The 15,390-nt window shown below is 36.8% G+C and overlaps 1 protein-coding gene across 1 annotated transcript; it reads left to right on the top strand.

The window, feature by feature from the left end:
• The first annotated feature begins 7,093 nt into the window (after positions 1-7,093).
• LOC149011667 (pathogen-associated molecular patterns-induced protein A70-like) lies at positions 7,094-7,738 on the top strand. The gene has a single exon (XM_089162720.1). It carries the CDS (start codon positions 7,094-7,096, stop codon positions 7,736-7,738), a length of 645 nt encoding a protein of 214 aa, XP_089018846.1.
• The last annotated feature ends 7,652 nt before the right edge of the window (positions 7,739-15,390 follow it).

Below are 15,390 nucleotides of genomic sequence, written 5' to 3' on the forward strand. Positions count from 1 at the left end.
ATTCAATTTCTCACATGGGCAGTCCAGATTCTTCTACAAAAGGATGGTTAATTTGGAAAATGGGCTGCAATGGTACACATGTAATCGTAATTCCGGGGCTTCAAGAATTGCATTAAATTTCTCACATGGACAGTCAAGATTCTTATACAGAAAGATGGTTAGGCAAAACCCTATTTCATCCTTTGGCAATAGAAAACTCCTTTGCTTGTTTCATCTTCCCATTCATACCGTAAAGAGGGTAAGAGGAACTTTAATATTCAACTTCCATTGAAGCTGCAAAGTCCGTGTGGCCAGTTCCTATATTCTGTTAACCAACCCTGATTGGCACAAACTAGATGAAGACCTAGCCTATTAATTAAGTCACCAATTAACAAATAGTGTACCTAAATGCCATTCAGACAAACCCCATGAAACGTTGGCTACAGTTAAAAGAATATGGTTTAGGTTAACAGCACCTAAAAACAATATAGATTGGAAAGTTAAATCAAACATAGATATGCATAAAGGAATTTGGCTTGATATTCACTTAATGAGAGGAATCTAGGCTTGTAACAACCCCCATATTTCTAACCCATAATCCATATTACAGGTCCAATAACCCGAAGGTCAAGCCGGAATAAGTTGTGGAGTGTCCGAATTGAAGTCAATGATCCATATCCTGAGTCCATGGATCTGAATTCTCCTGATGAAGAACCTGCTTTGCTGAAAAGTGGAGTTCCAATCAGAGTCAAGAGGTGTCTGAAGATTTTTTGATTGAAGGTATGACCTCCCCCACATGTTGTTTAGGGTTAGGTTTGAGTTGGGGATCAATCCCTTGAGCAAAGCAACCAAGTACTAAAAAGTACTAGGGCAGTTGCTTAAGGTGGTAGATTGGCCAATCAACCGCCCCAAGCAACCGCCATGGTCTACTTGCGTGGTTTTGCCCTAATTTGCCCCGTGTTCCCTATATAAAGCAAACCTCGACTTTTTACTCATTATTTTACTCAGGATTGTTGTTGTTGTGAAATCCAGCCCTAACTTTGACCCGGAAATCCTCTTGTTTGTAGGTCCGAAGACCCGAAGTGAAGGAAGAAGTCAACTATGGACCATCTCAGTGGAAGACATGGTGTTTGACCCGGAACCCATGGAAGTTGATGGTGATGTTCCATACTTTGAAGCTTTGTCAGATTTGGAAATGAAACTACACCTTGATGAAGATGAGCTTAGTTGATGAACCTAAAGCCTAGTTGGACATGATTTGAAGGCATTCCTCTATACTAGGTAAGTCATATGTTGAGTTAGAAGAAGCCCATTAGATTTGGAAGAGGTTTGGACATTGATATACCTGTTTAGGCCTTGCTGTCATGCTTGATTGACTGGGCCAGTTGACCAGCCAATCGACCAACAGAGACCAAATCTTTGAAGATCCTCTATTTAGGCCTTTGGTGCTCTAGATATTAGAACTACATGTTTCTTAGCCTCTTTTGCTTCTAAAACCCTTAGAGAACATAGAGAACCCTCTCAAAGCCTCTCTTAGTGTTGAAGAAGATCTACTTGCAAGTTCACAAGTTTTTCATCTCTTGTTCCTCAATCAAGGTTAGTAATCTCTCATACTTGTTATTGATTTACTCTTGCATGATCAAACTCTTACTACTATGATTATCAAGAAGGTATTGCATCCTTGCAAATACCTCTTCTACAGTCTCCAAGGTTGGGAATGAATCTCCAATCATTCCAATGACCTTCATACTTGATTTTAACCATGATTCTTATGATTTCTTCATGAAGCCATGATCATTCCTTTGATTTGTTTTCTCTAGCATGTTAGGTCTGTTTTCATGTTAGATTTATGGATGATCTACTGTTGAAACTCATCTAGGATGAATCCTTGTTTTCTCCTTTGAATCCATGGTTGTTTTTCATTGAAAACCATGTTTTGATCAAATTAGAAAGTCCTATTTTCAAATTAGAAAGTCATGATGTTGATCGTTGTTTGGTGCTTAATCTATGCTAGTTAGTCTTAGATTACTGTTCCTAATGTTCCTTTGAATTTTTGGAGTGTTTTGAATCCCGGAAGATGAGTTTCGGGTCAAAATTTTGAATTCTTCTGCGTATTGTTCATCTAGTCGATTGCTTGGTCGATTGGACCAAGCTACCACCCAATCGACCAAGGCTAACAATAGCTTTCTTCTTCGTCCAATTTGATCCATTTGACTTCTAATCTTCTAGACATATTTCTAATGATGTTCTTATACTTGTTTAGGGTTTATTTGCTAACTTTGGAACCATTCCCTTTGATCTCCGGATTTTCATAGAAGCTAATTAAGGTAAGGACAATTGTTTCCATATTAACTTAGATTGCATGAATCTTAGTTTCTAATTTGGGAAACTCATGGATTTGCTATTGTTATTGCATTTTTTAATTATGATGTTATTGTTGTAAGTACAGTAGGACCTTACTCATGTATTCTTTTATTACTTGATCATATACGAATACTTATTCATGTATGTTACTTATTCAATTGATCATGTCTTTATGTATTCTTCTATATGATGAGATATCAGTTGTGTATGTTATGATTGAATAAGGATTGTGATTGATTAGGTATGATTTAGGATTGGGGAATGTCTTTTTGACATTTTTGTCCTTGGACATCAGTGGAAGTGATATGGGACATTTCCTATGGTGCCCTTTGACGCTTTTCCGGATTATTTGTTGTCATACCTAGGGCTTGTCTAGTGATGTTTTGCTAGGATGTCTCTGTTAGATCAGACTCGATTCGGAAGGGTATTGAGACCGAGTAACCTGTGGTAGCAATGTGGGTTTGTGGGAGCTCAACACCGGTAACCAACTCGTGAGAAGACAAGGATCACATTGTGGGGGCCATTTATTAGTAGGGTTGCAAATAATAGACTTGGGCTCATAGGCGCTCAAGACCGGTGAGTTATATCCGTGAGGGGACATGAGAGCTTCCCGTTTATTATTTGTGGATGACCAGTAGGGTTGATAAGTCCGTAGTCCGAGTTGGTTGTAGCCATAGGATACGATGACTCTAAGGGGGAAGGTACCGGAAAGGATTGCCCGGGGCGAGGAATGGAAGTATCCAACCCTAAGTTGATATAACCAAGTAAATGACTTGCATTTGGCTAGGCTTGACCTTGACTTGCACCAATACTTAGACCAATGGTGATGTGAGAGAGCGGTGACCTAAACCCCAGCCAAGGAATGTCCAGAGGGATGCAAGACCCAATTACCACCAAAGAACCCAAGATATCAGAATGGTTAAGGGAGAGTGATTTGAGACCTACCCAAAGAAGTATGGTACTATGACTTAAAGCATGTCTGCCAATAGAGACCAACATACATAGATAGAGTTAGATTCATACATACATTGTGTATCTCATTTCATTTTGCATCATGTTACGTTGTGCTATCATGTTTTACTAAGTTTCTATGGATATAACTCGCCTTGCTGAGTTCTTTTGAACTCACTCCTTTTTGTGCGAATATCTTTGTTAGATTATCCTACAGGTACTGATGAGTATGATGGCCAATACTACGAAGCACAAGCCGATGATGCATACTACTCTCAAGGTGCTAGTGTTTACGAAGATTATGGTGAAGATTCCTTGAGTGATCGTGCTGCATACCAAGATTAGCCCTGTCTTGGAGTGGAAGCGGCCATGCTTGATTTCTAAAGTCTATGTTTGTGAAGATGTTCTTTATAAGACAGAAGAGACTTTAGTCTAGTTGATAGAACAATCCTCCTCTTTCTTTTAGCTTTTGTTTCCCAGATGTAATAGCTTAGCTTCAACTTTCGATCCACTTTTTCGCTGTAGTTGTGGAGTGACTTTCCGCACACTCTACATTTTGATTATTATATTGGTATCATTCTTTCCGCACTCTGATTATATTGTCATTCTCTTCTTCTTATATGATCTCTTTGTTTATATAATGTTACATTGATTATATATTGTTCATGATTATGTTATTGTATATGTGGAGGATGATTTCCTCAATACTTGATCTTTGGGGTTGTGGATCACACACTCGGGTATGCCAGGTAGGGTACTGGCTGGGTGGATGTGACAAAGTGGTATCAGAGCCTACAATTCACGAAAATCCTAACCACATAAAACAATAATGGAACATTCCTGAGTCATAAATCCAAAAATGACTCAAGTATTCTTAGAAGTGAATAATATAACACTTGTATTAGAAACTTTATTAATAAAGCATAACATGTTTGTTGAATAACGCACAATAACTATAATTTAACAAACATCACTTAATGCAATAAAAGAAAAATGCATAATACACAATATAGAAGTGAAACAAAAAGGAAACTTCATTGATATTAAGAATTTTTTACAATGAGTATATCTGATAAGCATAAAAGGAAATCCTAAGTATAATCTATCTTGATGACTGTCGCTGCTCTTGGAGTACTCTGACATCCTCTGCGACCTATGTCAACTGAGACTGCATCTGCTTCTGTCTTGACTCTATTTGTACCTGCCTGACCTCCATCCTCTCCAAAATGGAAGTCATGGATCGCATCTGAGCACATAAATCCGAAGTCTCTAAAACTATGTGGGAAGACCTCCGTCTTAAAATGCGATGATGTGGGAATCTCTTGTTGCTCCAAATTAGCCTCGCGCATCTCAGTATCATCTCTGGCTTGGTCATCACTATCTGGACCAGCATCCTCATCACCACCATCCGACTCATCATCCCCCTCCTCTAAGTCATCCTCACCCTTAAATTTCTCTGTCTGGGAAAGCTGCATCTGATGGATAGTCCTAGTCCCGATGGCATAGCCCAGATCTCTAGTAACCTCATTGGTACCCCCTAGCCTCACCTCGAAGTACCGGAAGACTAATGTCAGTAGTCATCCGAAACAAAGGTTCCTCGTACTCGGGTGCGCTACCAAATCTATCATGACGTTCTGAATGATATAGGACAAATCGATCTCAAACCCCATGTAGATCCGATAGATGATAAGAGCCTCCATCACTGTAACCCGATGGTGATGTCCGGCCTTCGGCATGATGTTCCAGCCCACAAGGGACCGATGACCCTAGCCGAATCTGTCATCTGTCCACTATTCCGTGGACTGTAACACCGATCTTCGTTCCAAAGAGTGGAACATATCTTGTGAAGCTCATAAGGTAGTAAGTAGTTGTCCACCTCAGCTCTTGTAGGTATCCACCAACACGGTATCTGTAGAATCTCAGCCAATGTCCTAGTAGAAAACTTGATCCGTGTCTCCCGGACCTAACTCCGAATGATCAACCAAAAGGAACCACCCTAACCTCTAGCCTCCTCAACAAATGTAAGGTTGCTAAAGAACAACCTCACCAACTCCGGATAAATGAGCAAGTCTGTCGTGAAGAGTTGAGTCCATGCAGTGGACTCATCTCTGCCTGATCCTGAAGATCCAAAGTTGCGGTAAGTGGAGCAACCGACCGAACTCTATACGGCAATACTCGAAGTATGCCTCATATAAGAACTCTGGCTGGGGCGTGTCAAATCGATCCACTCGAATGACCTCAGCTCGTGGTTGAGCTGGTACTCAACCCTTGCCTCTCCTAGCACCTACTAGACATCCTCGTCCTCATGGCAGCATGGTATAGATGTCTATGGAAAAAGACAAAGGAAGTTGATTGTCAGTGTTATTACAAAAAAATTCAGCAAGAATGGCATTTTCATAATTTTTTGGAAATTTTTGATTTTGGCGATATTAAAATTTGAACATACTAGCGTGTGCATAATACTTGGAATAGCATGCTAAGAAGGTTTATTTGAAGAAAATCCATCAAAATCATGGTCTAAAAGCAAAAATTCAGCAAGAAGGAAAAGATTTTTTTTTTTTTTTTTTTTTTTTGTGCAAATTATATCAAAATTGGATTTTTGAAAATTATGAAATTGGTTCAATCAAATTACATGCACACATCTACCATATCATTTCAAGCATGCAGCAATTGTTTTAGTGTTAAAACTCCTAGCGGTTTGAAAGTAATCGAAGTTTTTCCAAATTTGGGATTTTCGGTTGCGTTAACGGTGAAAGAGAGCTTGTTTTTGTTAGTACTTGTTGTTTTAAGCATGACATTGTGTTAAAAATTCATGAAACATGTTTACACAAGTATAGCATGAATTCTTGGTAAATGCAAGCATGTATGGAAGCATTTGAGAGAGAAGTTTGATGTTTACCTTATGTGATGATTGAAGAGTGTTGTAGTGATGTTGTAGAAGCACTAACCAACTTGGAATCACCTTGGAAGAACTTGCACAACCTTTCTCTAGAGCTCTCTCTTAAGTTGGGAATGATAGAAATGAGGTTAGAAGTGCAAATGAGGCTTAAAAAGCTGAAATTCGCGCAGAAGAGCCTTGGTTGACTGGGCCAATCGACCAAGCAGTCGACCAACAGTCACAGTAGCTCCAATTTCTGTTGAATTTTGGAGAAATGTGATTTTTGACCTATGACTGATTGTTTGATAACTATATGGATGTTTATAAGTCTGATTTAAGTTTGCCAATCATTTGGACATGTGATTTATGACAAATCTTCGATTTTTCGGTGTTTTTTATCTCTTTCGGTTTTGCAAAATGGTTGTTTTGAGAAATCGTCATGTTGGTTCCAGTAATAACAAGAATGAATTAAAGGAATACCTAATGGGAGCATTCCTGATGGTGGTTCTGATCAGCAGACTCATGCGAATGGTCAGACTACCAATGACAGACCTGATGTTCCGCCGGTAGGATATCTCCGTGACTTCGTGTAAATTAACATATTGTCCTTGTGCTGTGACGTCCCCACCTAGTCAAAACCATCTCTCATGGAAAGAAAAAAAAAAACAATAGTCTCTTGACTTTGAGTCTTCCAAATTGAAATAAAGAAGTAATTAATCCCAAAAAAATCTACCCAAAGATCAAATCGCTCTTTCTTTCCCTTTTAATCAAGCTTAAAAAATACTTTCAAGAGACGCAGACACCAGAGAATGCAGTTCAAGGTCATTCCTTCCCCTGCAGCAAATGGAAACACTAACACTGACTTGATTCCTCCTCCATTCCCGTAGTGGTGAGAGGCTGAGAACAAAACCAAGAGAAATCATGGCTGAGAATTTTCTTCCTTCGTTCCTGACTATCGTTTATAGTTGGTTCACTCCAACCGTGCTCTTCGTTCTGTTGAACCTTGTGATCGGCACCATAGCCGTGATGTCAGGTTTCGGTACCGAGAAAAATCAAAAGCAACCTCAGTTCAGTCGAACCCATTCTGTTCTGGAACGATTCAAATCCTTCAATTTATATCGTTACAGCTCCGATGAGTTGAACCCATTTCCATCCGTCACTTCCTCCTCTGCTCAGCCACCGGAGACGGAGGTGACCCATCAAACAATTGAGCAGCCGGCGCCGGTTGAAGAGCCACCTGTTGATGAACACGAGGTTCGCCGATCGTACTCGGAAAAAGGGGTTTCCAGTGACAAGCCTGTGAAACATCTCCGGGAGGTGAGATCGGCGGTTTTGATGGCAGAGTTAGAGCATTTGGAAGACAAAGAAGAGATCGTCGATCTTCATAGGCCATCGACAGTGAAGGAAGGGAAGGGCAGAGGAAGAGAAGTGCAACATTTTGGAGAAGACCCAGAGGTCGATGCAAAGGCTAATGACTTCATCAACAGGTTCAAGCAACAGTTGAAGTTGCAGAGACTCGAATCCTTCAAGCGTTACAAGGAAATGCTCACTCGCGGAATTAGATGATTTCAACCCTTCTTCTTCTTCTTCTTCTTCTTCTTCTTCTTCTTCTTCTTCTTCTTCTTCTAGTTTGGGTATCATCTTGATCGCCGTTACAGTATAGCTTTTTGTTTAGAGTCTGTGTAGGAAACCGTCGAAACTAGAGGTGATTTCGTTCTTATTTCTTCTTCCATTCTGGGTTTTAAGTGAGGAGTGTGGTAGAAGTAGAAGCAGTAGTAGTAGATTCTTCATCATCATCATCATCGATCCATGCTATGCATCCATGAATGTTGTATATATGTTTTCTGAATATTGTGTTGTATAAATCTGTAAGGATGAACGTTTCATCGCTTCTGAACTCTTAAGTACACACCACCACGACGCTTTGTTGTTATGTTGTGTTCTTGAATTCTGAATAAACTGGTGGCCGTGGCCGCTAGCTGTTGACGGAACGGTGACACGGCAATTGGGGTTCCTCTGGTAGAAATAGAATCTATCAACTTCTTCTTCCCAGCTTTGCCCTCTTAATAAAGATCTGGGTTATCTTCAAAAAAAAATCAAACATGGGTGACCTCTTCACTCAAAAGTGTCAGTTATTACCAACTAAGCAACCTTCCATGGATGAAGCAGTTTATTCTGACTTGACTCGAAATATCAACCTCTATTTTGAAAGAGAGAAGGTGCATCCAACTAAAAGCGTTGTTTTAGAATCTACCCTAACAGTAAGGTTGCATAAACTATAGAATGAAGAACATTTTAATAACTATTGTCCAAAATATATTATGAAACCAAAAATATGTTTGGTCAATATTAATGATTGCAAATAGTTATGAAATGAAAAATATGTTTCGTCAATATTAATGATTGCAAATAGTTCTTGTTGGTGCTATTTAAATAGTTGGATGACTTCTTAAGAACTTCGTACAAACTACCTAAGTAATTGGATGACCTATACTCACAATAAAAACTAAAGCGACCCGACCTAGGGTAGGTCGGAGAACAGCATCCCACGATCATGTTAGTCCAAACACAAGAGTGAAGGCTTTAAGCAAGATTCTCAGAGCATAAGGAATAGTAGTAGATAATTTTCCGTACCTCACGAGTCCTATAAGTTGAGTTTAAATAGAGGTTATCTTGAGCCGTTTACTCCATGAATCTCGTCCTCTTCGTGAGAGGTGAAGTGAGTTTCTTTTGGGGGCACACTTTCACTTTTGGTGGTTCCCATAATTGACTCCAATGCTCCCAGAGTCACTTCCCCCTATCTTACTATAGTAAGGCATACAGAGTGGTTAATGCCATGATTGGCCCATTTGAAGTAGTCTCTCCATGGAGACTCTTCAAGTGTGGTCTTAGCCGACTAGGGGTACTATTTTACCCAAACTATATCATTCCCAACCCATAGCTAGTTGGTCAAGGTTATTTCTTCATACAAACCATATCTGGCCCCACTTCATCACGGCCCAGCTGGACCATCGAGGTAATCGGTCTGATAGACTGATACCCTACTACTACAGTTCTATATTACTTTTTAAATAGGATGCACGTTGTTTAAAGAATGTTAAGATAGAAATAGGAGGGAAGGGATATGTTTTTTTAATATTAGAGTAAATAAAGTTTTTATTTTTTATTTTTTATTTTTTATTTTTTATCTTTTTTAGATTGTACAAGTACATGCTCATTAAAGCTATTTAAGGGCCTGTTTGGTTAAATGAGTCTGGAGATTTCAAATATCTAGAGATTTCAAATCTATAGATTTCAAATCTATGGAGTTATAATTTATAAAATTAGATGTTTGGTTGTGGAATGAAATCTGCGAATTCTTCTTAAAAAACTATTTGATTAATGTGATTTTTGTGAAGGCACGATTGTATAGCTTTTTTGAAATCTCTGAATTTCACCCCTTACCCATAAATCTCGATTCCGTTTTAGTGTAAAGGGTGAATCTCTAGATTTCATGAATCTAGAGATTTTACAACCAACGGGTATAATTCTCGGTTCATGAATCCAGAGTTTGAAATCTCGATTCATCACGCCCAAAAAATTATTAGAAAGATTTTTGTCCAAATTGTATATTATGAATTTTTTTTTTTCTATTTTTTTAAGGGAAAATACATTCATATAGATTAAAAAAAAAAAAAAAAAGGACAAAAATTAAAAGATTGTCAAAAACTGAAAGTGAAAAATGATATCAAAATAACCATTAGAGGATGCAATTTGTTTTTCTGTGTATTGTAATTTTTTGGGGGTAAATTTCTACCCAAAATTTTTTTATATATTACATGTCAGATTATAGAAAACATTTTATATATGTCAGATTACTAGATTAGAATACTTCAGCTATGTGATATTTTTTTTCCCATTTCAAAATGGAGTCTAGATCGGCTTCCTTGATGCGGAGTACAAAATGTTTCCCCAACGACTTTCGACCATAGACTACAAGGAGGCCACAAGGTACTGGTGATGGGTCCCACTTTTTTAAAATTTTTTGTTATTTTTAACTTGTGAACACCCATGTATTTGTGGTTATAAAACCATTGGGGGAGCATTTTGTGCTCCTTGTCAAGGAAGATGATCCACACTCATCAAAATGACCCTCAATACCTAATGAAAATTTTTATTTCCAATAGGATCGCCTTACTCTGACTTTTCGACTTTGCGCATTGCAGGAATTTGGGCTAGTCTTTTTGAGTCCTACATGTTCTTTTAAGTCTGATGTTTTGAAGCCTCACAACTATCGACTATTTTGGAATGGAACATTTTGGCTTTAAAAACTACTATTCAAGAAAACTATGAGGACACATATATTCGCACTTTTAATTGTGGGAGTCTGCATCCTCTCCCTTGATGGACTTGTCAACCACAGACTGCAGCAGGGGCCACAAGGTATTAGTGATGGGCCTCACTTTTTTCAATTATTTTTTTATTATTTTTCCTTTGTGAACCCCTCTACATTTGTGGTTATAAAGTCATTGAGGGAGCCCTCTATACTCCCTGTTAAGGGTGATGATCCACATTGACCTTATCTGATCTATTCTCAACTCCTTCAAACTCCCATATGCTTACTTACCCCCAATTTTTGAATGTTATAAATACGGGTGTTAATGTTTCGCTATATAGAAACCAGGATTTAGAACGTACGCAATAAACCAACAAACTTGTAGTGAAGTTCTGAATTTTACTTACTTAAACATACTTCTTGATTCTCTTTTCTACATATTGAAGGTGGCATGTTAAAAAAAATGTTTCTAATCTAAAAATAATGGACCAATAAGCTACTTTCATGTATAATCTTGGTCGAACAGTAGGGCAACTTAGGATTCCTATCACATACAAATAATCACAATAAAGAATGGTTTTTTTTTTCCCTCTTTCCCTCTCTCTTTTTTAATTTCACATAGATTCTTTTAGGACGAAAAATATCTCCTTTTTAATCCAAAAGAAGATTGGGAGGCAATGCAAGGAACTTTCCTCCGACCACACCTTCCCTACTTCATTACTAAAATAATACATTTTTCAGGATGAGGACGCCGGAATCAAAATGACCTGGTTGAGACTTGAGAGTGATGTTTGATTTAGTCAAAATTCTACTATTAACTGAATACATTTTCATTCTTTTTCTTTTTCTGTAAAACCTGTTGGGTTTTGTGGGCTTAACTAACACTGGTCCCTTTATCTGGGCCCATATTCATTCAGGGGTATTACTGACCTTTACTATTGTGGGAGTGGTTAAAGGTTAGGGTTTTATATTATAAATAACCTCTTGGGTCCCCGTAGCCGTCACACGATACATTTGGGTTTGAGATTGTTTCCACATACACTCAAACGAAGGATTCCAAATAGTGAAAAGCTACGGAAGATTCAAGGAGAGCAAAAGGAAGATCTATAACAAGAACACACTACAGGTATTTATTTCTACCATTCCATGATTATATTCATAACTATGATTTAATTATTATAGGAACAATATAGATCCTAGTGGATCCAACAAAAGCTTCTATGATTTTTCTAAGAAAGAATCAAGGTGGGGCATGTTATAAACAGAAATTAAAAAGAGATCGAGCAGGAGTGTAAGATTGCACACATAGTGGAAATGAATTGCAGATCAATTGAGAGTGGGAAGAAAAATGCAATCAAAAAGTGAGTTTAATCATTTTTATTTTCTATATCCCTCTCTAGTAACAATTCTTGAAAAGTGAAATTGTTCATTCTTATTATTAATTTCAATATGCAATACACACTAATAAAAGAAACAAGGGTAGTTTTCATTCCGACCCCTCAAGACATCCGAATAATTTTTAGTCAAGAAAAGGTCCTTTTTCATATGCCTTCCCTATAATATCCAAAACATGTTGTTGTTATCATTTTATAACCGAAATACCCTTACATCCTTTCTAGTCATGTTATTGTTAGGATTGTGTCACATATACAACAAAACATGTAACAATGACAAATGAACTTGTGGGGCTTAAATATAAATAGAGATTTTCTAATTTACATCATGAAGGCTTTTGATTTTCCAATTTACATTTTTAAATCCACATAGTTGTTCTACTCTTTCTTCTCCTCTCTTCTCTTCTCCATGGAGATCTGCAGAGATTAAGGTTTGCCCCTTGAGAGGCTAACTTTGGTCAACATAAAAAAGTTCCTATATTCTCGTCACAATGTAGTCCAAATTTATCAAGGAACGAAAGCATGCACCAAATCATAGTAATGGGAGTAGCAAATGGGATTGAAATTGAACTACTTGTACTACTCTAAGGCACCATGAAACCTCCTCCTCCTCCATTCAAGAACCTATTATCGCTTACAGTAGTAACAGCAGAAGTTGTAGAGAAATCCATTCCATTCAATAAACTATCTTGATATAACACTAATAGTTGTTGTTGTTGTAGTAGTGGTAGTGGTTGCCCTATGATCCCTTACATAACTTTGAGAAAGATTTTGGTTTTTATTTTGGAAACCCAAGATAGAAGACCACTACTCTAATGGATCTAGTTTAATGGGCATTACAAATTGAGAGTTATGGAAGAAGGCTGTGAAACAAAGGACATGGAGATGCCCAAGAGAGATTATCTCTATCTTCTGACCTACAAATTGATTCTGAAGAAGTTTTGGTTTTGTTTGTGATACCTCCAATGGAAGAATGTTGTTACAATGTTTTTCACATTATATCTACCTCACGTCGAAGTTTTTCACTGCACTGAGACCTCTAAACTTGATTCCTGCAATCTCATAAGCTTTGATTGCCTCTTCTTTCTCCCCTAGTTGTTGAGACAACACCAGCAGCAACTCAGTTCGATATACAAAGAGAATATCATGATAACGAATAGTACTAAATAATCACTAAAGATTCTCAAATAGAGATCCCTGTTGCCTGCAACTCTACCTATCCCTTATATATTGAAGCTCCGATGGAGAACCCATTTCTTTTTCTGTAAAGAAAGATAAAAACTTATTATTTTTGCAAACCCATAAAACAACAGAAGATAGCAGCTCTGCTACAAACTCATGTTGTTATAAGGGAAGCAACAAATTCATGTTGTTTAAGTTCTTCATCTCCTACAGCTCCTTTTCATATATAGTTAGAAACCCTTAAGTAGAAACAAAATAGCCAACTTCTATAAGAACCAAGAAGCTTAGAAAAGTTCAAAACCGAAAAATTAGGGTTCGAGATTGCAAATATTGGGTACAGCTACTACAATCAACTTCTCTGAAAATAAGTGTAACATTGTACATTGAATCCTCTCAAACCCTGCTAAACTAATTACAAATGCTTGTGCACCACATCTGCCATTTTTTAACAATTTATAGGAAGCAACTTGCTCCATGGGTTTCTTTTTATTTTTCCTTACTTTATTTATATCTTAACAATTTAAATGTTTTTTCAACTTTATGGACTCAAAATGGTTATTTGCATTTGACTCTTCTAAAATGTTCTCTTTAGTTGAAATTCACATTACACATACCCTAGTTAACGACAAAAACATTGATTACAACACAACTACATGAAATTCTCAACCATAGTGATGCAATGGTCTATAGATATAAAAATAAATAACTTGATCAAATGTTTACGAAGACAATATAGAGGTTTTAGACAGTGATTTAACTTTAAAAAATACACAAAATTTTAAATTATACAAAAGTAAAAACTTACATTCGAGAACACTTCACATATGCATATGCATGTTCAATATTTTTAAAAAATATTTTTCTTTTTTGTAATCGAGAACCTAAAAAATATTTTTATTTTTCTTTTGGTAATCAAAAACCTAAAAAAGATTACAACTGCAAAAGTATGAAATAAATAAAAATTAAATATTTCTAACTATTAATCTCACTTTTAGCTCAACCCAGGGCCCACCCTGACCCTCATTCAGGTTATAAGTTTCAACTCCATTGACTATGATTGTACATTTGTACTGGGTCTTCTAACCCCCCAAAAAAATAGTACAATATCTTTTTTTTATATATCAAAAATCCATTACATCCTCCGTTAAAGTAGATGTTGTTGTACAGGGGCGGACCTATGAAGGCCGGCCATCCCCCCCCCGTTTTATTTTTATATATTCCTTTATTCCCTTGTTTTTCCCTTTTTCTCTTCCTTTGTTGTCTTTTTGCCCCCCTTTCTTTTTAAAGTAAAATAATGGGCCTTGTCATTCCTATTAAAACTATTCCTTATCCCTTTTATTCTCCCCCTATTCTCTCTTTCTTTTCTTCCTTTTTTCTCTTCTTCCGTTAATATTTGACTTTTTTAGGTATTAAAATCAAATTCTTCTATTGTCTCTTCTCCCTTTTTTCTTTCTTTCCTCTTGCTCTCTCCTTTTTTCTTTTTATTTATTCTCTTCCTTTTCTTTCTTTCTTTTATTCTCTTGCTTTTGCTTTTTTGGAAATTCTCCCATTGTACTCTTTCTCTTTCTATTTTTTATCGTTTTCTTTTTCTCATTTTTTTTATTCTTTTTTTTGATTTTATATTATATGTTTCTTTTTTTTCGTTTTTGTTTTTGTTTTGTTTATAAAATTCTATGTTAATAGGTACTAATTGCCATTGGTTTGCATCTATTACCTAAAATTGATTTACATCTCCTCCAAAGTAAATATTTGCTTCTCTCTTTTGGTTGGTCTGTGTATATATTTTTTTATATTGTTGTTTTAATTTTACCTATATTTTGTCCAAAAAAAAATCATTATCAATAATTTACCTTTTTTTTTTTCAAATAAGTGTGGGCCCCACAAAATATATGTGGGTCTATTCTTTAATATAATAAAATAATTTAGATGTGAGATCTCAAATGAATATTATAAGGGCCCACATAATATGTGTGACAAAAAAGCATTAGTGCTTCCCTACGGGGGGTTATCTCTTTTCTTCGCCCCCCCTAATATTTCATCCTGGGTCCGCCCCTGTTGTTGTAGCCAATTTTCAAACCAAATTTGAAGCATTGGGGATGGAAAATTATTATACTTAATTGTCTGTGTTGTCTTAGCAACATTCATTAACATAGATATTTCACTTAGAGGCCATATCCCTAATATTGGTTTTGGTAAGAGAGTTGGTAATCCTTGTTGGTAGCTCCATATCTCTGTTATTTCAAACCCTTGTTTGGCTACTTCTTCTATCTCAGCTTGTAATCCAAAAAGTGTTGCCTCTAAGACCTCCACCATATGCATTCTTCCAA

The sequence above is a fragment of the Hakea prostrata genome, chromosome 7 (genome assembly GCF_041222555.1).
Source record: "Hakea prostrata isolate BN-2017 chromosome 7, UWA_Hpros_2, whole genome shotgun sequence".
NCBI lineage: Eukaryota > Viridiplantae > Streptophyta > Magnoliopsida > Proteales > Proteaceae > Hakea > Hakea prostrata.